Here is a 24,187-nt window from a genome sequence, read left to right on the forward strand (position 1 = left end):
GGCTGCTGTGGTGTTTTTCCTGCCACAGGAACATTAACAGAACTCTCAACTATAAGAGTAAAGCTTGGCTGTGTGGGAGACAGACTTTCTCCGGAGATGATCCAAGACTGTGGAATAAACTCCCCCAGGAATTAAGGACCATCACAAACCTCACCACTTTCCACTCCAAATGTAAGGTGCATTTCTTTGACCTTGCCTTCTCTTACATAAATACACAGCAACAGGTATATTTACATTAAAAGAAACCTCCACTGCACATACTTCATTCTCTGTGGAGAGGTTAAGAGATGACACAACATGTGATAGATGTGCAGTAACATTGCTTAGTGCACCGCTGGAAGGTGCTGAGATGCTATTGTGATGAGCAAAGTATAGGAACCTGACTAGAATACAAAAGACATGCCTGCCTTCTGCCACAACAAGCAGACAGGATGTAGGTGGACCGTACACTAGTTACTTATAAATCTAATTAAATACCCCCTATGCAAATATGCTATCAATGCTTACAGAGCAGAATTTGCCCTTACATTTTCAAACTTCAATTACATTAAAACCTATTTTATTTAAATGTTTGAAATGAAAAATATCTAATGATACTGCATAGAAAAAGCATATTATGGAATTCAACTTAATTTTAGCACTTTTTAAAAAATCCACTCCCTCTGTGGCCTTCCTCATGACTGTGTAGGGGACCAGAGCACTTTTATTCAAAAATGGAAATCTAGAGATCGAAATAACTGTGACGGGTTCGGTCACAGAGATCCCCTTGGGACTGTCACCTGACATGCTGAAACCACCTCTGAGCCTGTTTTCCCTGCCAGCTTGGGACTCCAGAACCCTGTCTTGCCGAGCCAGACATGGTAGCCTGGTACAACCCAGACCCAGGGTCTGGTCCATGCCCCTGAAGCTGCAGACTTAACTGAAAACAGCTCAACCAGTTACTTATCTCCAGAACCCAGACACCCAGCTCCCAATGGGATCCAAACCCCAAATAAATCCGTTTTACTCTGTATAAAGCTTATACAGTGTAAACTCATAAATTGTCTGCCCTCTATAACACTGATACAGAGATATGCACAGCTGTTTTCTCCCCCAGGTATTAATCACTTACTCTGGGTTTAATAATAAACAAAAGTGATTTTATTAAGTATAAAAAGTAGGATTTAAGTGGTTTCAAGTAATAACAGAGAGAACCAAGTAAGCCACCAAGCAAAATAAAACAAAACACACAAGTTTAAGCCTAATACATTAAGAAATTCATTACAGGTAATATCTCACCCTCAGAGATGTTCCAATAAGCTTCTTTCACAGACTAGATGCCTTCCTAGTCTGGGTCCAATCTTTTCCCCCTGGTACAGTCCTTGTTAGTTCCAGCAGACGTCTTAGGTGTTAAGCAGGGGCTTTCACATGACTGGGACCCCCCCCCTTGTCCTGCTCCACCCCCTTTTATAGCTTTGGCACAAGGAGGGAATCCTTTGTCTCTATGGGTCCCCACCCCTCCTTCTAAATGGAAAAGCACCAGGTTTAAGATGGATTCCAGTATCAGGTGACATGGTATATCATGTCATATCAGACCTCATTCTTCATGACCCAGGGGCCGGCCTACACGTACACAGGATGGCTTGCAGGTAAACAGAGCCATTTACAACCATTCGTCCTAGTCAATGGGAGCCATCAAGATTCTAAACCACCCATTTATGGCCCACACTTTGCATAATTACAATAGGACCTCAGAGTTATACTTCATCTTTCTAGCTTCAGATACAAGAAAGATACATGCATACAAATAGGAGGAATATATTCAGTAGGTTATAACCTTTGTTATGATACCTTACAAGAGACCTTTTGCATAAAGCATATTCCATTTACATCATATTTACACTCATAAGCATATCTCCATAAAACACATGGAGTGCAACATCACAATAACCTTACTGACCTCTTTAAATAAACACAAAAGGTGTAAACATTAATTTATACCATGGAAGCTGTTAAAATGATCATGAGGTAAATAGGCAGGAAGCACATGTGTGGACAGAAGTGACTAATGTTATACACAGTAAAATGGGAGACGTTTAGGTGGGTCTATCCACCATATGTTTGATCTTCTTGCATACAAATATTAATTAAAGTGAATGAAACTAGTTTTAAAAGGACTGCTGTCTAAGGCAAGGTATGTAAAATGCTAGATTAAATTAAATGTCATAGAAGCATTCACATAATTACTAAGCAAAAAGGAATAGTTTTAATTAGGATAGAAGGAAAACTGACTGCTATGGGTGTCTCCTTAAAGACCTGAAACAAGGGTAAGGTAGTTGCTTTGCTTTAGATGTATTTTTCAGTGTTGCGAAACCATTAACATACCCTTTATTGTGTTTAGCAAGTTCAACTGTAATAGTTACTTTACAGATCTCTCCATGATTGACCTTGAACCACACTGTGTCAATAGTGACAGGCATTTTCCCTCCTTTTTTAAAAATATATGGTTCCCCCTCCCCTGCAGATCTGAATGCAGGGGACGCAATTTAGTTCTGTTGCATGGGGACAAGCTGTACGACAGGGGTCAAAGTGGGGGAGAGGATGATAGTGGTATTCTTCCAAGTTCTGTCCTCCTGTTATGCAAAAATGAGACTCTGCTCTCACTGCTATGGTGTTCAGAATACAAACATGTACTTTCCAAGCTCTCCTGGGCACCTCAGTCTTGGCTTCCCCAAGGTGCAACCAGGGTGTCATCTTTGACTTGGACCTCTCTCGATGGCCTCACAGCCAGGCTCTTTTTAAAACTTGCTAATTCTTTCTGAATAATCCCTCTAAAATACAGCCTTTGTGATCAATCCACACAGCTAAAATTATCATCCAAGCTCTCATCTTCTCTAGTCTCAATTAGTGCAATATCCTTCTCTCTAGCTTTAACAAATGTAGTCTTGCCCTACTCATATCCATTCAGAATGCTGCTGCAAAGATCATTTTCCTAGCCCATCACTTTGACCATATCAACCTTCCCTTTGAATCCCTCCATTGGCTCCTCCTTCTCTAATACAAACTCCTTATAACCACTTTCAGATCCCTTCATAGTCTCCACCTTACCTATCATCTCTCATTCACTACCAAACTGTCGATTCTCACTTCCAATCAGCACATGATGCCAGCTTCCACTGCCCACTTGTTAAATTTTCAAACCAACACCTTCATACTTTCTCCCATGCTGCCCCACGTGCTTGGGAAGTGCTGCCCATAAACATCCACAAAACTAACTCATTACACTCCTTCAAAACCCTCCTGAAAACTCTCCGTTGCTGTGATGCCTATAAAAAATTGGCATTGGTTAAGCTGCAGGTGTGCTGATACCACTGCCTGATATGCTGACCAATATCACCTCATTGTTTCCGTGTTCTCCCTGGTCTGTCTGTATCTATGTTTCTTGTTTTATATTTAAATTGTAGGCCCCTTAGAACAGGAACCACGTTTTTGTTCTGTGCTTGTACAGGGCATAATGCGGTGGCATCCTGAACCATGGTTAGGGCCCCTAGGTGCTATGGTAATACAAATCAACAAACAAATACATTTGCAAATGGCTACTCTCTATTCCGACTTGATCTCAGAGCTGGGGTGATGTGTAGGTGCACTGTACTCACTCATTGTGGCAGTAGGCAGCCTTGTTACAGAAAGTCGGGCCTCCTATCATGTACCAAGATGGACAGGCCGGTAACCGGTACACCAGAGCTCACACTGCATTAGAGAGGGCTCCAAAGTGCTCACTCGTAGCTCCAGCAGCCAGACTCACTCTGAAAGGACATAGGAGGTCTCCAGACAATATTATATAATGCAACTGCAAGACACAGGTCACCACAAATGCTGAAGAAATTAAGCAAACTCAGGGTTCACAACTTATTGCAGGCAGCCACTCCATGTAATGAACAATGGCATCCTTCTCATCGGATTGAGTATAACAACATTGTTGGCAGATTCATGTGGAAAAGTAATAACTGGGTGGACTGGCAAAGGATGTCAGGTTTGCTCACTGCCCCACTACAAAACTATACTCTTTGCCAATAACATGGTCAGGAGAGCAAGCCTCTGACACGCTGACCCTGCAGCAGTGACTCCTGTCCTGCGGGGATGGGCAGGGCTCCCCTCTCTAAGCATTGGGACCAGGCACACAGGGTCACAGCACCACTCAGGTTTGGCCCAGAAGGCCCTCCAGCATCACTGAGCCACATGTGAGTGGCACTGCAGTCCCATGCACCAGGTCGCAGCACCTCGAGAGGACAGCCTGGCCCAGACCCACAGCACAGGAGCTCTTACTGTGCAGTGAGTGTGAGGCATACTTGTTCTCCAGCCCTACTCCACCCACCCCAAGGCCTCCTCTCCATCCGGGGATTAAGGGCAGAGCCCCCTCGGCAGTTTAGTAGAGTGCATCCATTGACTCAGGAGGCTTCATCCACCCCAGTGAGATGTCTGTGCACCATACCACTCCCATGGGAGCCCTGATGCAGCAAGATAGCATAGGAGGACTCCGCACCTCAGCTCAGGGATGCCTCTTTGCAGAGCAGTGTGGAGGGTGGGATGAGGGTAAGTGCAATGCCTTGGTCCTGTCTGCCTTAAGTGCACCGCTGGGGGTAGCACAGTGTTGGCTAATACAACTCCTCAGAGCCACCGTCCAGCCCGCTGTAACTTTCTAATGGCAGCAAGACGCTGATGACCCTAGGGCTCCGGCCCCTTGCTGAGGAGCCCTCTCATTGCTACTCTTTTCAGGCACTATGCAGCCACCTGCGACAACGGCCAGGCACACAGCTGCCTCCTCAGAGTATGTCTACACTGCAACATAAGCCCATGCTTGATTCCGGGCTCAAGCCCAACCTCCCTTGTGTCTACACTGCAATTACGCTCACCCAGAACTCGGACCCAAGGTCCCAGAACCCTGCAGGGCTGAGGCTCTGAGCTCAAGGTAAGCCATGATGCAGGGTCCAAGCCTTATTGCTTTGCACTGTAGATGCAGCCCCACCTGACTCAGGCCCCAGCAGTCAGTCAGAAGTATCCCACAATTCCATGGGACAACTTTCTTAGTCCTCTTTATCCCAACAATATTCAATCCACTCTATTTAAAACAGATGCCACCCTTCTCCTCCCGCCCCCCTCCCCCGACCTCTTTGCAAACAGCAGCAGCTCAGGTCAGCATTAACCCAGTCGCTTCTGATCACTGATATGCAAGCTCACTGTCAGAGAGTCTCCTCGGTCTGCTGCCCAAACGAACCGAAGAAGCCTTTTGCAAAGCAAGCTACTTCCTGGTAATGTGCAGGGCAAGCAGTGAGATGTTTCTACAGTTGACTGCACACTAGGGCTAGAGCAGCCATATTTGGGGGAGGAGGCACTAGAGACACTGGAATATGGTTACTTTGACTCACATCTGGGCATTGCAGTATGGACACCAGAGCCTTAGGTTTCAGCACAAGTTGGAAAAGTGTTAAGGTAGCTTAAAATACAATGTAGATGCTTAAGCCCAGGTAGGGTGACCAGATAGCAAGTGTATAGACTTTTTTTTCAGGGCAGGGGAAGGGAATAATAATTGCCTATATAAGACAAAGCCTCTAATACTGGGATCTTTGGTCACCCTAAGACCAGGGCTCCCTAACACAGGTCAGCGCTGACTCAAGTCCCACTAACCCTGCGCTTAAACTGCGGTGCAGACTCACCCAAAGTGGCCACTGACTCGCCCGCCTGGCTTTAGAACCACCCCCACCCCCGCTGCGGGAGACAGTTGGGGGAAGGGGAGCACAGGGGAAACTGCCCCCCCTCCAACCCCCACCCGCCCCTGCTCCCTGCCGCGGGCCCCTGGGTGCCCCCCGGCCGCTACGGGCTGCAATCCCTGGCCAAGCGGCCCCGCTGGGTCACGGCTGCTGGCGGGCAGCGGGCCCGGGCGGGGCGGCCGCTTGAGGGCGGCGTGGCGGGGGCCGGGGAGCTATTTACCCCGCTAGCGCGCGCGGCGCCCGGCACCAGACGGAGCCCGCGCGCCGCAGGGAGCTGTCCGCGTGGTGAGTGGAGAGCGGAGCTACGCGGCCTGCGGGGCGGGGCGGTGCCGGGGTCCCCTCGAGCCGTCCGGAGCCAGGCGGCGGCGGCGGCGACGACGGCTCCCCCAGTGGCGCTGCGCCGCCGCTTCGGGGCAGGCGTCTCCCTCCCCTCGCAGCAGCGCCGGCTCGCTGCGCCTCCCGGGATGGCGGGAGCCCGGGGCGCCGCGCGCGGGGCAGGGCACAGTGGGGGGAGCCGCCCGCCGAGGCTGCTGCCGCTGCTGAGCACGCCCGCGGAGGGGAGACTAAACGCGGGCGGGGGGAAATCAGCCCCTCCCGTCTGTCAGGGGGGATGGGCGGAGGAGCGGGCTCTGGGGACCTGTCTGTAGCGGATCTTAAAGGAGGGGGCAGGAAAACTTGATCTTTCCAGTGCCTTACAGTTGTGCATGCTGTTGGTGCCCAATGGGCACGTGCCCGCAAACGTGTGCTTTGTGGGATCTCCTGGGCTGGGAGGAAAATCGGCTGCAGGCTCTGGGAAGTACAATAGCTACCTCAGCTGCGATTCTGTCAGAAGACAGTTAAAAATGTGCAGGGGACTAATAAACACAGTGTACCTTTCAGTGGTACCTTAGAATGGTGTGCAGCGCTGCCTTGTACAAGGGAGATCTTCCGTCCCCCTCTCCCACCCCATAAAGTACAGGTCTTAGAAATGCAAAATCTGAAAAGTGCTTTTAGCCTTAGGTATAATAGCGGGCAGTCCCCTTAGATCTAGCTTTGGACTACTATTTTTGATATAGATCCTCTGCCTGTCATTACAACATTGTTAACAAAATCCGCATAAACCTTGGAGGGTTGAAAATTATTCACAAAAACTGTTGCACATATTTAACGGCCACTGCAACAGATAGAAGAAAGAGGAGACTCAATACTGTACTTTTCTTATATATGTTGTCACTGTTTAGGTCTTGATTGTTTTAAAAAAGTATTGTTAGTACTCCTTTTTATAATGTCACAATATCTCATAGCTTGCTATACTGAGCTTTTTAACTGGATTTAAAAGGACAGAGACAAGTAATTTTTTCTTAGCTCATAATTCCCATTAAAATAATGCACAGGTTTTTACAGTAAGGGTAATTAACTATTGGAATAATTTACCTAGGGACTGGGTGGATTCTTGATCACTGAGTCTTTAAATCTTGATGGGATATTTTTTTAAAAACATATGCTATCATTCAAACAGAAATTATCTGCTGAGTGCAGTAATTGCTGGGTAAGATAAGGCTTGTCTTATGCAGGTCAAATTAGAAGATCATGATATTATGATGATCCTTTCTGGCCTTGTCATCTATGGGGGGAAAAAAACTTATTTGCTGCTTTGTTCCACTTGGCAAACATTATTTTCCATCACATCTTGAGTGATGCCGGAGAGGATGAGATTTCACCCATTTGTTCAAAGTAACTACAAAAATCCAAGATAGTGTTATCACAAACTAACTACATAGAACTGGCTTTTTACATACAGCAACTTCAGAGGTGAAATGTACCAAATTTATAACAGGTCCCTAGAATTAAGAGCCTACAATTTAAAGGCACAATAGATATGTACAGTAGAGAACAATGTAAAGGAAACAGAATGATGTGCTGTCATAATAAAATTGTAAGATTGTAATTCTATGCTGCTCAGGAGCATTGGTGCACTTTACCATAATATAAAACACTGGGTGTGATTTTTAAATCTAGGGCTCCTGGGTACCGTGAAAATACAAATAGTAATATCAATGGAAAATTTGCAGTGTTTGAACAAATCATTATCTCCTGTGCTTTGAAACTGTGATGCACATTTTCTCTTGGGAGAAGGAAACTTTTTTAGCAGTCTATCTTCTGAGGTTAATGCAGTCTGAGTGTTTTGGTGGTTTTCACTCCATTTAAACAAACTACTCCTTTTAAACAAACTACTACGAAAACAATCTATTATCTGGCAGAAATGTGAACAATTACACAAAATGTGTGTATACAAAAGCCCACATATATATATAAAATGATATTACAACCAATGGAAAATGGAGTGTTAAAACGAAGTGAATAGGAGACTTGTGGGATCTTACTCCTCTGGCCTAAGCAGTCTTTAGCAGCTGGCACTATTCCATGACTCCCTAGGAAAATACAATAAATATATCTAGCAATAAAATGCATTTTTGCAGAAAAGAATTGTGACCTATTAACTAACTAGATCCTTAGGGTACAAGCTAATTCTTTTTTTTTTAACCCTAATATCTCTGAAGTTTCAATGCAGCATTTTTGTTTTATCTTTTTAATCAGAAAAATTATCCTTCGTATCTGAAAAATCATGTGCAAGTTAAACAGCATCTTGGAGACCCTTGAATTCCTGATTTTATTAGGATATTACTACTTTGAGGCTTTCGTTCTGTTAATTTGTCCTCCATGTAAAAAGAATGTTGCTGGTGAAATAGTGCTTATTACAGGAGCTGCAAATGGGATTGGAAGGCAGATTGCCTTAAATTTTGCTCGTCTTGGGGCTACCCTGGTTTTCTGGGACATTGATGAAGAAGGTAACAAAGAGACGACTAAACTGGCCAAAGAAAATGGAGCCAAAGGAGTTTATGCCTACAGGTGTGACTGCAGCAATAGGGAAGAAGTCTACAGAGTGGCAGATCAGGTAATATTTTACGTTGTTTTTGTTTCCAGTATAATATTGTATCTGATTAAAAGATATCTCTTTCAAATAATTAGTTTTAGAAGCAGTAATGTTTGATAAAGAGGACTTACCACTTATGTCCATTTATTGCAATTTAACAAAAAAATTGAAGGTATTTGTAAATGGAGCTTAATCTATTTTTTGTAATAAAATAATTGGGTTTGATCTAATGTACTGTGGAGACTGAAATACTGTGAGTTTTCCCTCTAAAGGAAATTAGTTGCTTCAGATCAAAACCATGGTAAAGCATATGATAGTAGTTGACTTCACATGTTCATTGCTGAGACTCAAAATTTGCAAATGTTACTGAGAAACAGTAAAACACGGTAAAGAGATTTTTCTGCTATTTGTCCATGTGATCAGTGAATTATAATTAGGTAAGGATGTCTTGGGATCTAACCATTTCAAAAACGCAACTAGGAGGGTTTCATTCTAGTTTTCCTGTTGTACAGTTTGACTTATTCTTCACTCAGCCTAAGCTGGAAAATAAGACATAATAGAACCTCACTACAAACTTAACTTTTGCTGCTCTGCTGCCCTATCTTAAGTAAACTAAAGCTTTATCTACACTACACAGTTTTGTCGACAAAAGTCAGGTTTCGTTGACAAAACAGTGGAGGTGTACACACTGCAATGTTCCTTCTTCCAATGTAACTCTCCTGTTTTGCCAACAAAATAAAACTACCTCGATGAGAGGCGTAGAGCTTTCTGTGGCAAAGTTATATTGAGAGGGCTCCTTGGTTACGTTACTGTAAATGGCCTCCAGGAGGTGTCCCACAATGCCCATCCTGACCACTCTGGTCCAGAGTTTGAACTCCGCTGCCCTGCACCCAGCTACACAGGTTTCTGCCCTGCCCCTTTCAAAGTCCCAGGAATTTTTGAAATTCCACTTCCTGTTTGGTCAGTGTGGAGAGCTCACATTGCATCTGCCCAGCTGACCATGAGAGCTCCATGCAGCAAATGCTCTCACTCTTGGACCACACCTGAGTTCTTGGATCTGCTGTCACTGTGGGAAGAGGAGGCTGTGCAGTGCCAGCTCCACTCTAGCCATAGGAACTTCGATACCTACAGTCATATTTCTCATGGCTTGTTGGATAAGGGCTATGCAGCAGTGCTGTGCGAAGATAAAGGAGCTGAGGCAGGTGTACGAGAAGGCCAGGGAAGCAAACCATCACTCTGATGCTGCACCAAAGACCTGCCACTTCTATAAGGAGCTGGATGCTATCCCTGGTGGCGACCACACCTCCACCACCAAGAGCCCCATGGATACTTAGGATGGGCTGGAGGCAGTGGACAGTGGACTCAACCCCAAGGATGAAGTTGTGGATGAGGAGGTTGAGTTGGAGGACAACGTGGAGAACACGACAGGGTCGTCCAGTGGCATGGCAAGTCAGGACCTCTTTTCCATTCCAGAGGGATCTAGCCAGTCCCAGCAGTCCATCTCTGGCGTGCATGATGCAGGAGAGGAGAGCCCTGGTAAGTGATGTTTTTGAGTTGATGCTGCTCAGTTATGTGTGGTAGAGCTGTCCTTTGCTCTGTATAATCTAGAAGTGGGCGAAAGGATAGAAACATACAAGACTAGCTGTGTTTGAGTGTGCTCCACATTCCCCTGTGCAGCTAAGCAGCGCGGCGGAACAGTGTGTTAATGCACACTGAGATTTCACGGGAATCTTTCAGAGAGATCTCTAGGAAACTTTCCTGGAGGCACTTGACAATCCTCTGCCGAAGGTTCCTTGGCAGAACTGCTTTGTTCCTTCCCCCATTGTAGGAAATTTTCCTACGCCAATCGGCAATCTCTTGTGCAGGTACCAAAGTGGCACGCAGGCAAGCAGCATAGGGCCTGGGTCTGAAGTTGCTCTCATGCGGAATTTACAATATTGTCCCTAGTTGCATGCACTGATCCCCTTAAAAAAACACGTACACCCTTTGCTCCATCTTGAATGCCCAACTCCCACCCAGGCCGAACTCACCATGTGTAGGGTGTTTGCCAAGATGTGTGCTTGCCAAGGGACAGTGAGAAAGTGATTCATATGTTAAGAGGTGTATTTTACTGTAATGATTCAATGCTGTGCATGAACTAACTGTCATGCTTCTGTATATTGTTTCTTGTGCTTCTGCAGATGTGGACTTCAGGGGAACCCACTGTACACTGGCAGAGCACCTCTGCCAGATAAGGAAGCGACCAAGGCGGAGCAAGGAGGACATGTTCCAAGAGGTGCTCCAATCCTCAGAGGCCGAAAAAGGAGAATGCAGGGAGTGGAGAGAGACCCTGAAGGAAAAATTTAAAATAGAAAGGCAGGACAGAAAGGAGAGTGAGGAGCACATCATAAAGGGCCAGGAGTGGATGATAAAAGTGATAGAGGATCAAACAGAGAAGTCCCTAATCAAGCTCCAGGCCAAACACATGTGTGCTCACCCCACCTGCAGCCCATACAGAACTGCTTCCCATGCTCTCCATACTCCTCCCACATATTCTTTGCAACTTCCCGGAACGTCTCGGTACCCCATTCACTCCACCCCTTCAGACAGCTTCCAAAGTGACAGCGGACTTACACACAGCTATGAGAGCCTACACTGCCCTGAATTGTCATCTCCCTTCCAACCAAGTCTTTTGTGTGTGTTGTTAATTGGTATTTAATAAAAACAAACTCTCTGAAAGATAACCAATCTTTATTTGTCTTCTACACGTGTGGTTGCTAGTGGTCATAATACATAGTGGCTGTTTGATCATTTGCTGACTACAAATCCCAGTTAGGAATCATCACAATTTCATGCAAGGCCGCAAGTTAACAGAGCATGGCAGAGTGCTGTATAGAAAGACACATTACTGGTGTTCATTATCAAAATGACAGGTTTCAGAGTAACAGCCGTGTTAGTCTGTATTTGCAAAAAGAAAAGGAGTACTTGTGGCACCTTATCAAAATGTTGCCTCCAACACCAGCCTGATTTGAATAGCCCCGGTTGTGCCCTTCTAGTAGCCCTGGTATCTGGCTGCTCAATTCAGCAGCAAGGCAATCCACCTCTGCGCTCCACCCCCGGGGGAACTTTTCACCCTTAGCCTCACAACTATTATGGAGCGTGCAGAAGGTTGCTATGACCGTAGAAATGTTTTCCTCATTTAGCCCTAACCTGCCATAAAGGCAGCAGCAGCGCACTTTTAATCTGCCAAAGGCACGTTCCGCAGTCATTCTGCACCTGTTCAGCCTATTGTTGAAGTGCTCCTTGCTGCTGTCCAGTTTTCCTGTGTAAGGCTTCATGAGCCATGGAAGTAAGGGGTATGCTGGGTCTCCTGGGATCACTATGTCCTTTCAACATCTCCCACTGGAATCTTCTGGTCTGGAAAGAAAGTCCCTGCTTGGAGCTTTCTGTACAGGCCAGTGTTCTTGAAGATTCGTGCATCATGCTCCTTCTCGGACCACCCCGCGTTAATGTCAGTGAAACGCCAATTGTGATCCACAATTGCCTGCCACACCATAGACAAGTACCCCTTTCTATTGATGTATTCCATTGCAAGATGGTCCAGGGCTGAAATTGGAATGTGTGTGCCATCTATCGCCCCTCCGCAGTTAGGGAATCCCATTGCCGCAAAGCCATCCACTATTTCACGCACATTGCCAAGAGTTGCAGTCCTTCATAGCCGGATGCAATTAATGGCCCTGCACATTTACGTTAACACAGCCCCAACGGTCGACTTCCTGACTCCAAACTGATTTGTGACTGACCAGTAGTAGTCTGGAGTTGCCAGCTTCCACAAAACAATCGTCATGCACTTCTCTAGCAAGAGGGCAGCTCTCATTTTGGTGTCCTTGCGCCGCAGTGCTGGGGCAAGCTCCACATTCAGTTCCTGGAAGGTGGCTTTCCACATCCAAAAATTCTGCAGCCACTACTCGTTATCCCAGACATGCATAATGATGCAGTCCCACCACTCAGTGCTTGTTTCCCGAGCCCAGAAGCGACGGTCCACCATGTTCTGCTGCTCCGTGAATGCCAGAAATAATCTGGTGTTTCTTTCCATGGCACACAGCAGGTCAGGCAACTCTGATTCCTGTTCAGAGTGGGAGCTCCTGATATACTGCATGACCATCCACAGTGTGTTCATAACAGTGATCACAATAGTAGAGAGCAGTGCGGGATTCATCCTTTCAGACCGAGAAATGCCATGAAACGCAATCGGCTCCATTCGTCTCACATCAAGTTGGTTGATACACAACTACTCTCAGCCATGCACATCGTAACTGGGACAATTTGACCAGCCCCAGTACCATGGCTTACAGTGTTAAGTAACATCGCTCCTCCTCGCATCCATTGTGAGGATGCTAAATACAGAAAGGCTTGGGTTTGCACTGATCTTCACAACCAATCACTTTACACAGACCTCTTCAACCTCCCAAGAGTGTGCATATTGTTGAGGCACCTGTTGTGGGCCTACTTGACACTACTTTCTCTGTGATGTCAATGTGGAATGAAGAATGGTCTGCCATTGATGTCAGAAACCAGTCTCTTACAACTGACTTAACCATGCGTGTATCTGGCTTTGATTTGCCATTCTGCTCATGGGGCCTTCTGAACCAATTTTGAATAAGCCAGGGTCAATGTGCAGCCAGCCTTCACACCTGAGGCCAATGAGAGGATCCCACATGTGGCTGTGTCTAAAGACAGACAACGTCACACATCACTGATGACTGGATTTGATGGTGGTCTAACGGTTCTGCACTTCACTGATGAGGGCTGCTGCAAATTGGTTTGGCAAGCTCCACGTACAATAAGAAGATCCTTGGAATAAAATGAAATAATCAATTAATCAGAGGATTTAACTAAGTACAAATAATCAATCCTTAGAAATTCTAGAAAGTTTTTAAGAATGTGGCTGTCTATTTGGTTATAAATCCCAACTAAAGAATTTTACCAACTTTAGTCAAATTTACAACTTGGTAACTGTTGGAATCTTAATACTGAAACTAATTTTTTATTTGTCTGAACCACATCCTCAAAGCCAATTGTAAAGATTTCTTTTTAGAATTCTGTTGCTATGGGGTGGCTAATGCTTTCCTCCTTCCATGCCCCAAAAGAGACATTATAGTACAGACTTTAACAGAACACTCTTCATAAGCAGAAGTTTGAGAACACTTGCTTACCAGAAATTACAGAATACAATTTCAAGCCAATGTAAGCCAGGACATTAAAACACAGAACACACTTTAATGAATGGTTTTATGAGACAACTTTTAGGGCTGTTTAGACCTGAAGAACTTACGTTCTGGTATCATCTCTGTTTAGACTTTTGGGGTATTTATACACCAGGTGCATGCACGCAGCCACACTTTCACACTCTAAAATGAAAGAATGTAAAAAAAAAAAAAAAAAGCTGGGATCTCTACCAGCTAATAAATGCAAAAGACAAAAACAGGAAAAAAGGAAAACTAAGATACTTAAGATAACAAAGGTGTTGTGACCTCTTAAACCCTTGTAGTCTTCTGGACTTTCATAGCGTATGCAGCATTGTTGTAGCCATGTTGGTCCCAGGATATGAGAGCGACGAGGTGGGTAAGATCATGTCTTTTAATGGACCAACTTCTGTTGGTGGAAAAGACAAGCTTTTGAACTGCACAAGGCTCTTTTTCTGGTGAAGATCTCTGTGCAGCTCAAAAGCTTGTCTCTTCCACCCACAGACGTTGGTCCATTTAAAAACACTACCTCATCCACTCTGTCTCTCTCATAGAGTATGCCGTCAAGGAACCAGACGATGATGTTACTGGCACAGCGCTTCTTGCTAGCAAACCTACTTCAGGTGTAGCGAGACTGGTCAAAGGCTGGCATGGCCTGTTCGTTGATGTCTTGACTTCTTCTCCCCAAGGTGGCTGGGTCTTGAGGATTAAGGAACATCAGTCTTCCCTCAGGTGGCTTGTTGACCCAAAAGGTAAAGGCTTCTCAGCCTTACCCTTGATTCTTATGATTTGCAAACTTTGCTTACTTTGCCTTGCAGTGCCTGTCTCTAAGGCTGTCATATACATAGAGTGCGAGACCTACCTTAGAGCCATGAAACTTGGTTCAATCAGGTTTAAATTAGGTTAGCCTGAGCTAGCATCTATATTGGGGGAAGTCCCACTTAAATCAGCAATTTAAAAAATATTCAGTGTTTCACATACCACAGATAATGTTAGACTGTGTCCTTCCCACATGCTTCCCCCACTCCTCCAAAAAAACCCAGAACACAAGACTACTTTTGAGGAAGCTGACATGGTCTTATTTAGGTGGAAAGGTCTTATGATGATATGGAATCACCAGGTTACGAAAAGTTCAACAAAAGTCCTGTAAAATTAGCTGATTGTTGCTACCATCTATTTCAATCAGTCACTTAACATTCATCCTTCACAAAATTAAAAATAAGGTTAAACAGCTAAGGATCAGTGGTGTCATTCTTCTTGCAAACAAGACAATTTACAGTAATCTTTCTATTTTGAAACTGGGCTGTACGTCAGACAACTTATCTTCTGGAATCTTCATCTTGAAATTACTTTAAAACCTATCAAGATCAAACCATTTAAGAATACAATTTAAAAACTGATATAAAGTCTGAATTTCCATATACTCTATTTCTCTTGAGAAAGCATATACAAAAGTGGCAGTTAAGCTGGTAGACGCAATCTTAACATTAGCATTTCCTAACTGACTCCTGAATGTAGTGAGTGGAGTTGAGTGAATAATGTATTTTTTGGTTTGCTGGCAATTCTGAAAAAAAATTTGTTTTTGTCAAATGACACTTTTCAGCAAATCAAAACATTAAAAAGAGTTGACACGTTTTGGTAATGTCACATTGAAATGTTTTGTTTCATTTTGACCCAAAAAATCCATTATGATTTGCAGGCATTTTGACAAAAGCAAAGTATTCAAAGCTGGATGAGGAGGTGATAGTGGTGTCTCCCTTTATAAGTTTTAGACCTGTGGTTAAAGCACTCACACGGAAGACCTGTGTTTGTTTCCCTGCTTCTGATGTGGAGAAGAGATTTGAACTTGGGTTTCCAGCACTACAGGAGAGTGCCTAGCCACTGGACTTTTCTGGTGTGGGGCTTTCTCAGTCTCTTCTGTTGAAGCTTTTCCACTTTTCCACTAAATAGTCATTGAGCAAGGACATCAATTTGGGTCTCCCATATCCTACGTAAGTGCTGTAACTACCATGCTATAGAGTCATTCTCAGTCTCATTCCCTGGCCCAAAGACTTTTATATGACTATGAATGACACTCGATACTGTGAATGACAATGGATAGTCATTGGGCCAGGGAAAGTGAGTGAGTATGACTCTATAGCCTGGTACTTAGGGCAGTCACCTAAGATGTGGGAGACCCAAGTTGAAGTCAGTGCTCCATGACTATTTAATTATTGATACTAAGGGCTTTCCTTCAAGTGCAGCTGCACCACTGTAGCACTTTAGTGGAGATGCTACTACACTGACAAGAGAGCTACTCCTGTCAGAATAGTTAATCCACCTCCCTGAGAGGCAGTAGTAGGGTGACCAGATGTCCCGATTTTATAGGGACAGTCCCGATTTTTGGGTCTTTTTTTTATATAGGCTCCTATTACCCCCCATACCCTGTCCCGATTTTTCACATTTGCTGTCTGGTCACCCTAGGCAGTAGGTATGTCAAGGGGAGAAGCACTCCTATCAATACAGCACTGTCTACATGGGGGGTTAGGTCAGTATAACAACATTTCTCAAAGGTGTGGATTTTTCAGACCCCTGAGCGACGTAGTTATACAGGTCTGTAGTCTAGACGTGGCCAAAGTGGAACAGCTTCAACAGGTGAGATTAAGAAAGCCCCATCGCCCAGTGATTATGCAATGTGGGAGACCCAAGTGCAGATCCCTTCAACACATCACGCAGGGTGTGGAATTGCAGCCAGATTTCCCACATCCTAGGTGAGTGGCCTAACTGCTAGGCTAAAGCTTATAAGGGAAGCACCTCCTTTTCTAGCTAATTTGTCCATGCTTTGCTTTTGTCAAAATGCCGAAAAATCAAAAGCATTTTTTTCAGGTCAAAACTAAACATTTTGTTTCAACATTATCAAAACATTGAGACTCTTTCAGCTCAGTTGAAACTATTTGGTGAACTTGACGCAAATTTGAAAATAGTTTGGGTCCACCCAAAACTGCATTTTTTTATGAATAAACTACTCATCTGAAAAATTTCATCCAATGCTAGTAACGATGTTTTGTTTTGTTGTTGTTTTTTAAAATGGAATATAAGAATAATCATATGCACATAGTACACATTACCAGGTAAACTAATATACTGAAATTATTCCAGGTCCATATGAAATTTCCAACACATTCACTCTACCAGCTAAACATTACGGGATCAAGCACCTTGAATATTCTGTGTTCCTATGAGTATGGATTATTCTTAAAAGCACAGACTTAGGGCTTGTCTACATGTGCAACAATGTGTGCTAAAGGGGTGTAGTTTCTAAAGTGTACTAACATGTTATGCACTAACTGGCCCATGTAGACCCTGCTGAAACAAATTATACATTCCCTACTGCACATTAACGTAGTGCTTAGTTCTCACCAGCAGGGTTTACATGGGCCAGTTAGTGTGCAACACTTTAGAAATCACACCCTTAAACTACAGGCAGAAATCTGTTCCTTGAAGAGTTTTTTCATACTCAAGTGTTAGAAGTTGGTTGATAAAATATCCTCAATTCCATTAACTCCTTTCTAGGCATGTACACTAATTGAAAAGTCATGTGTGAATCTGACAGTAATCCTCTGAGAGTGTAAACTCTTCAAGACAAGGGACTGTCTTTCTCCGTGTTTGTAAAACACCTATCAAATGTGGTCTGCTTCCACAGTATTGGTAATAAATAATAATGGCAAATATTCAGGAAGTACATAGAACAGATCACTATATGTTTTTATAAACATAAAGCATGAATATCATATAATAGCTTGGTTTTCCCTTCTTTCCTTTCAGGTTAGAAAAGAAGTTGGGGATGTTAATATCCTAATCAATGATGCAGGCATAGCAAATGTGAAGACGTTTCTTGACCTTCCAGATGCTGATATGGAGAAAACTATAAGGGTGAACATCATGGCCCAGTTCTGGGTAATATATTTTTTCCATGGATAACTGTGAAAGTGCGCTAGCACCCAACTTCTTCAGAAGTGAGCAAAATGTGTTCAACTTAGGTTGTCTAGTATTCAGAAATTCCCTTTAGAAATGGAGCAATATTTGGTTTTGGTTCAACTTGTGACAAATGCCAGGCTGAAAAAGTACTAGTTTGCAAGCTCTGCTCCTCTATGAGGTATGAATTGACTAGGAGCAGGCACCCAAACTGTCCTCACAAAAAATTATGTGCACTGACGTTAAAAGCAAAATCTGACAGTGCTCTTTGGTGTACATCTAAAGGCTTTGTATTGCTAAGTCAAGAAACAGAATCTCTCTATAATAGCTGTGACTGCAGTTAGTGATGATAGAATTCTATTTTTTTTTTTTTGGTCTCTTTTCCTATTCTCACCTTTCATAAAACACAAGCCGTTATATATTTAAACTACACTTCCTACACCAATATGCAGGACTGCACATCTGTAACTGGTATTTTTCCTTTGCTTTCCATAGATTTCAAATAAAATTCTGGGGTATTTTTTTTCTGGTACCATCTGTCCTCAACAGCCAGTATTTGTACAGATCCTTTATTCTTAGGGTCTGAAAGCACTTTTCAATGGTTAATAGAGAATTGTCCCATTTTAGAGATTTGTGAAGTCAGAGAAAGGCACAAAGTGGTAAAGTGTCAGCTTTTGAAAAGTGTCGTCTAACTCTGGTGCATATTTTTAGAACTCTGGACATGACTTGCAAAACAGCTCAGCAGCCAGTAATTCCCACTGTGACATTTATGGCTGGATTGTTATCCATTGTGCTGAGTGATTTTTTTAAAATCTGGCCACTTATTTTGGTGTTTGAATGGGAGCTGATCTGTTTTGAAAATCTGACCCCTAATGCCTGATCTTCTGAGTTGCTGAGCGCTCACAATTTCCATTGACTTCAGCTGGAGTTTCTGAGTTTTCCAGAATCAGGCCATAGGTGTGTCAAGCTGAGCACCCAAAAACTGAGGCACACATAATGAAACAGAATTGAACAAGTTAGCCTGAAGTGACTTGACTTTTGTTGGACAGGAAATCATTAGCCACAATTGACCCCATACAGTCTTGTAGCTGTAGTCATCCCATTTTTTAAAAAAAAAGACTGAAAACATAAGTGGCTTAACTGTGAACTGTGAGCTTGGGCTAAGACACTGGACTGAGACTTCGGGCAGTCTGGGTTAAATTCCTGGCTCTTTTACAGATGTCCTGTGTGAAATATTTAATGATAGTTTAATGTTCAATGCTTAATGAAAGTTAGCATTACTAAGAGATGTTTGAAGCAGCGTTCTGTCTTGTAGGCAACAGGTTATTAGGGTACAGTCATTCACTTGCCCTAGGATCTGCCCCACTTCTCAGAGTTACATTCCCCCTGTCATAATTAATTCATGGTCACAAAGATGTGTGGGAATGAGTGGATGTGTGAATGCTGAATAGCTATTAATTATATTTAAACAAATAGGACACATGTCTTGGTCATAAGCAGAAGTTTGCCTACCAGTTCCTTATCACATGGCACCTTCTTGCATCTTGTTTTCGAGAATATCTCTTTGCGATTATCAACAAATTGGTGCAAGACACATACATACCGAACTGGCGTCTTCTAGATGACTTCAAGATCAAGGTGCCAAGTCACTGATGCACAATGAACTATAGCCGACATGCTGGAACCCCTAATTGGACAAGAGTGTCCCTAGGGCTGAGTAGAGGAGTCACTGATCCAAAAGATGCTAACCATGCAGAAAGAAGGGAGAGGCTCTCTCACATCAACACAACACCCAAAGTTGTATCATGCTTTGTTCCCTGGACCAGACATCCAAAGAAGAAGAGGTGAAAGACTCTGACCGCCAGCTAAGCCAAGCCTGAAATCTACAGCTAAGAAATATGAGACCAAACTTTCCTCACCACATGCAAAAGAACTCCAGGTTACATAGTTCCAAACTAAGACCACTCTTATGAGCTAAAGACTTCGAGAAGAAGGTATGAAAATCCTTCTGTAGAGCAATTCAAGGACACTCAAATCGCTCCAATGCCCATTAGTGCGTGTGTGTGTGTGTGCGCGCGCGTGCACGCACACACGCACATGTGTGTCGCAACTGCCCCTCAAAGTAGACACTAAACCCCTAAGTGTTATCTAAACATAAGGAGATCCTGGGTCATGGCAGTTTTAGAATGACACTGGTTTAAGTATGGGTCTCTAGAAAACTTTCTATATCTGTGTATGACTGCCAGAAAAATGCAGGTATTGTGTTCAAGTGGGGAGAGGAAATAGAGTAAATGAACAGATGCTTGATGTGATTTCTGTGAACACGAAGCTAAGCAGGAGAAAGCAACCAGAGAGAGAAGGCACTAAAAAATAATTTTAAGAGCTGTACTTCCTCAAAATCAAGGCAAGAAATAGCCTCTGCCTTTAACGGACACTTTGCAAAGGGTTTAAATAAAAGGGAATAGCTTCTCCCATTAACCTTCCTGCTAAATCTTAACAGAATTGTTTTCCTTAACTTGTTCACTGGCAAAGCAGATAAATTGAACCATTGAATTACTGATTATGTTTTAATTATACCCTTAATTTGACTGTTGCATTATACCATAGTAAGTTAAGTTAGGAAAACTTTAACTTAAATTAGCTTGTGACATACGTTGCTTAAATTCATATTTGTTCTATAACTGCTTGCTTAGTCTTTTAATAAATTTATAAAAGGTGCACCAAACTGTTTGTTTTTTTTCTCACAGCTTCAATCCAGAGTAACCTATATAGAGGTAAAAATAATTAAATGTTATTCCTGAGCCCCTCCTATATTTTAATTACTTAAAATAATACCCTATTTTCCCTATAATGGGAAGTTACTTAACTTCTTTATACATCAGTTCCCAATAATAAAATAGGGATAGTAATACTTCATTTCCCCCTTGCTTTTGTATCTTACCTATTTAGATTGTAAGAGACAGATTTTCAAAGATTTTAGGAACAATAAGTGCCTAGTGAAATTTTCCAAAATAGCTAAGCAAGTTACATATGCTCCTAGTGGGCACTTAGCCACTTTTGAAAATTCCAGTAGTCATCTATTTGCACCTTTAGACACCTAAATACCTCTGAAAATCTAGTCCCAAGTTCTTTGGGCAGGGACTGTCTCTCACTATGAGTTTGAACAGTACCTAGCACAATGGGCCTTGGTCTTGACTGGGACCTGTAGGTGCTATTGTAATAAAAGTGATTAATAATAAAGTAATAATACACAATTCCTATTTTTCCATTACTTCTCTAACTTCCCGTTCTCTATATTTAATTCACTTGCAAGTAAGATTTAATTAACTATCTTATTCCCAGTGCATCCCTGCCTCCTTAAAATTAGAAAACACCTTTAGAAGACACAGGCTCAGATCTTCCCTTACATTGGAGACACATTGTAATGTGAAAACCTACACAAAATATATTGCTATGGTGGCTTTGGGGCCACAAGCCAATCACCCCAGCACAGGGGATCCTCCAATGGCTTAGAATTGGTGTAACAGCTCCTACAGCAACCCATTCCTGCCCTGATCCACACCCTAACTGAGCCCTCTGGGAATGAATGAGGTCGATAGTACTATCAGTAACTTTACTTCTGAGTTCACTAGAACTGAAGCCATTTGCACTTCCCATCCAAGAGTTTTCTCTCATTCTAGGCCAATGATAATTATGACTTTGTCTGCATTAGAGCTGGAAGGTGTAAATTCCAGCTCGAGGAGACATACCCTTGCTAGCTCTGATGAAGCTAGCATCCTAAAAATAGAGTATAGCTGTGGTGGTGTGAGGAGCAGGATGGTCAAGCAGACTCACGCATGTACCTGTCTGAGATGCTAAACGTGCTCCAGGCAGCTCTCCCCTCCCACGTCTCACACCACCATGGCTACACTCTATTTTTAGCACACTGGCTCAATGAGAGCTAGCATGGGTATGTCTCAAGGTGGAATTTACACTTCCAGCTCAGCAAGAAGCTGCCACTGGGGGAAAGCATGCTCTATAGTTCCAAGCTTTTAGCCCTCCAGAGATAAAATGTTGTGACAGCAGTAGCTGAAATAATGTGGACAATGAATGCCTTTGATAGAGAAGGTAATTGTGGTGGCTCTATGTGCATATAGAAAGGAAAGAGACACCAAGCAACTTCACAGATGTGCTAATATTGTTTTCAGTAGAGAACTCTCTCATCTCACAGCATTCTTCTGCCTGTAGAAACAAAGCAAAACACTCACTTATCCACCTTCAGTGCTTGGTTTCCAGTAATGAAAGATCCAGTTCTCTACAGAGCCTTATTGCAAACAATTCCTTCTCAGAATGATTCTGCAGGTACCAGGTGGGGAAGAAAATACCTGGAGAATTTGGCCAATTGGGGCACTGGGATTTGGCAGATTAATATTCACAAGATTTTCTTCCACAGGGAAAAATCCTGGTCACTGCACAAAGCCTGAGTAATAGAAGAAGCAGAGATTACTTTACAGATTCTATGAGACCATCAAGGGTTGCCTCCTCCTCAGACCATGCAAACTCCTTACTCTGTGCCTCTTTTCCTCCACCCCTTTGTGCTGGACTGCAATAAGCCTCAACAGAGCACAGCTCCCCAGCATGTAGGACTTGTGGATGTTCTGTGCTGGATCCTATACTACTATTTCTCCCAATATATGCAGAGGGTCCACACTGATTCTGCAGCTGTCACTGACCTTCATGGCCCTGGAGAAGCTGAAGGAGAGGATTTGTCAAAGAGTGCTTACTTTACAAAGAAGAATGAGTAATAATTAGTAATTGCAAGTTTCAAAGCACTCTGTACCTATTTAACTTTGGCATGCTTGCTCTGACAGAGCACTTTTTATTTTGGTAATAGGTAATCCAACCTGCATCTTCCTGTGTTGGAAGCCAACCTTCATGTTTCAAAGTTCTAGAGAGCAGTCATGCAAAGTGTTCTGCTTTGTCTCCACCTGCTGGAAAATAGAGAAATGAAACAGGCCAGAGCATAACTGAATCTATTAGTGATTGTGGAAAATCATCTGTGACTACCAGGTTCCTCTATTTGATTGATATTTAAGGGCAAAATGGAAAATAGCTTTATTACACTTAAAAGCTTTTACTCAGAAGGTTGCTGCGACTGAGCTCTTCATGGGTAGGAAAATTAAAACCTCATATAGGTGAGTGGCAGGCACCACCGATTTGGTCAACTTAATGTATCCTATCTACACACATCCACATTGTACATAATTTAAAAGCTTATTATGTCTACTTAAATATGAAGTATGATGTGGCTCAGTCAAGTGGTGCTGGTACCATAGCAACAAGGATACACAATGACACCATAAACGCAGTAAATTGACCAGTTTGAAATATTTGCATTCATTTCTGTTAGCTTTGTACAGATATAATTTGACATTTCTAGTCATCAATCATCATGATATCTGTCAAGAATATGTGGGTTACCACAGTTTTCATTGCCTTGGCAAGTATACAGTTCTGTGCAAGCAAGATTTTCTGACTACAGACACAGTTGCTTGTGCACCAAACCCTACTGGTACAGGCACAAATAAGGTCCTGTAGAAGCTCAGGTGCCTTTGAGCCCATGAAGAATACAGAAAGTAGTTGATCATCCACATTTTTCCATCCATGTTGCAATGTCGATCTGATATTCTGTTTACCTATGTGTGAAGACATCCAAATCTTTATTTTGCCAAGATGCTCTTTTGAGATGCTCTTCAAAACTGTCCTCAAATGGTGAGGAGTTTGGCCTGTGACTTGTCCTTTTTTGATGGCTAGATTGAGGTGCAAGCAATTCAGGTCTCTGTGAGTCTTCTGTCCTTTCTCACTCCAATCATATAGCACTGCTACCAAGTTCTTTAATGAAGAAATTGTCCATTACACTCTCCATATTTGGCATGATCTCTGAAGAAGTCAGCTTCCTTTGTTTTCACAACATTAAACACAGATTCCGCCCCCCCCCCCACAATACCAGTTAGGGATGACACAGTCACCTCCTGTTAATGCATGTAAAGCAGGAAGTATGTTGCAGAAGTCAGGAGTGTGTGCATCACAAACTGCATGCGCAGGTATGAAGTTACATTTGTCCGATGTGCTGGTAATGGTGCCTGTTTCAATCCACATATTATCCATGTGTTCCATTTTTGGAAAGTAGTGAACAGAAAGGTCCAAAACATCTGTATCAGGTGACATCATTACTATGGTTCCTTTGACCCTAAGAGATCCAAAAGCTGTATTAACACATACAGCATGAAGAGCATCCTTGTGTCCGCTTCCTCTTGAGTACCGTACAAACCTTGGGGCTTCTTTGATACCTCTACTTTGCTACTTCA

At 43.2% G+C, this 24,187-nt stretch overlaps 1 protein-coding gene and 1 long non-coding RNA gene across 2 annotated transcripts in view; one reads left to right on the plus strand and one right to left on the minus strand.

Annotated features, from left to right (window-relative positions):
* LOC141982352 (uncharacterized) overlaps positions 1–3,780 on the minus strand; it is a 67,676-nt gene extending 63,896 nt beyond the window's left edge. The window contains exon 1 of the long non-coding RNA XR_012638039.1: positions 3,636–3,780. This is a non-coding gene — a long non-coding RNA (uncharacterized LOC141982352). The remainder of the gene's footprint in view (positions 1–3,635) is intronic.
* A 2,152-nt stretch (positions 3,781–5,932) lies between these two features.
* SDR16C5 (short chain dehydrogenase/reductase family 16C member 5) overlaps positions 5,933–24,187 on the plus strand; it is a 32,753-nt gene continuing 14,498 nt past the window's right edge. The window contains exons 1-3 of the mRNA XM_074943082.1: positions 5,933–6,032; positions 8,325–8,682; positions 17,691–17,822. Of these exons, the coding sequence (XP_074799183.1) occupies positions 8,353–8,682; positions 17,691–17,822 (462 nt within the window). The 5' untranslated portion in view covers positions 5,933–6,032; positions 8,325–8,352. The remainder of the gene's footprint in view (positions 6,033–8,324; positions 8,683–17,690; positions 17,823–24,187) is intronic.

This window comes from Natator depressus, chromosome 2, assembly GCF_965152275.1.
Source record: "Natator depressus isolate rNatDep1 chromosome 2, rNatDep2.hap1, whole genome shotgun sequence".
Classification (NCBI taxonomy): domain Eukaryota; kingdom Metazoa; phylum Chordata; order Testudines; family Cheloniidae; genus Natator; species Natator depressus.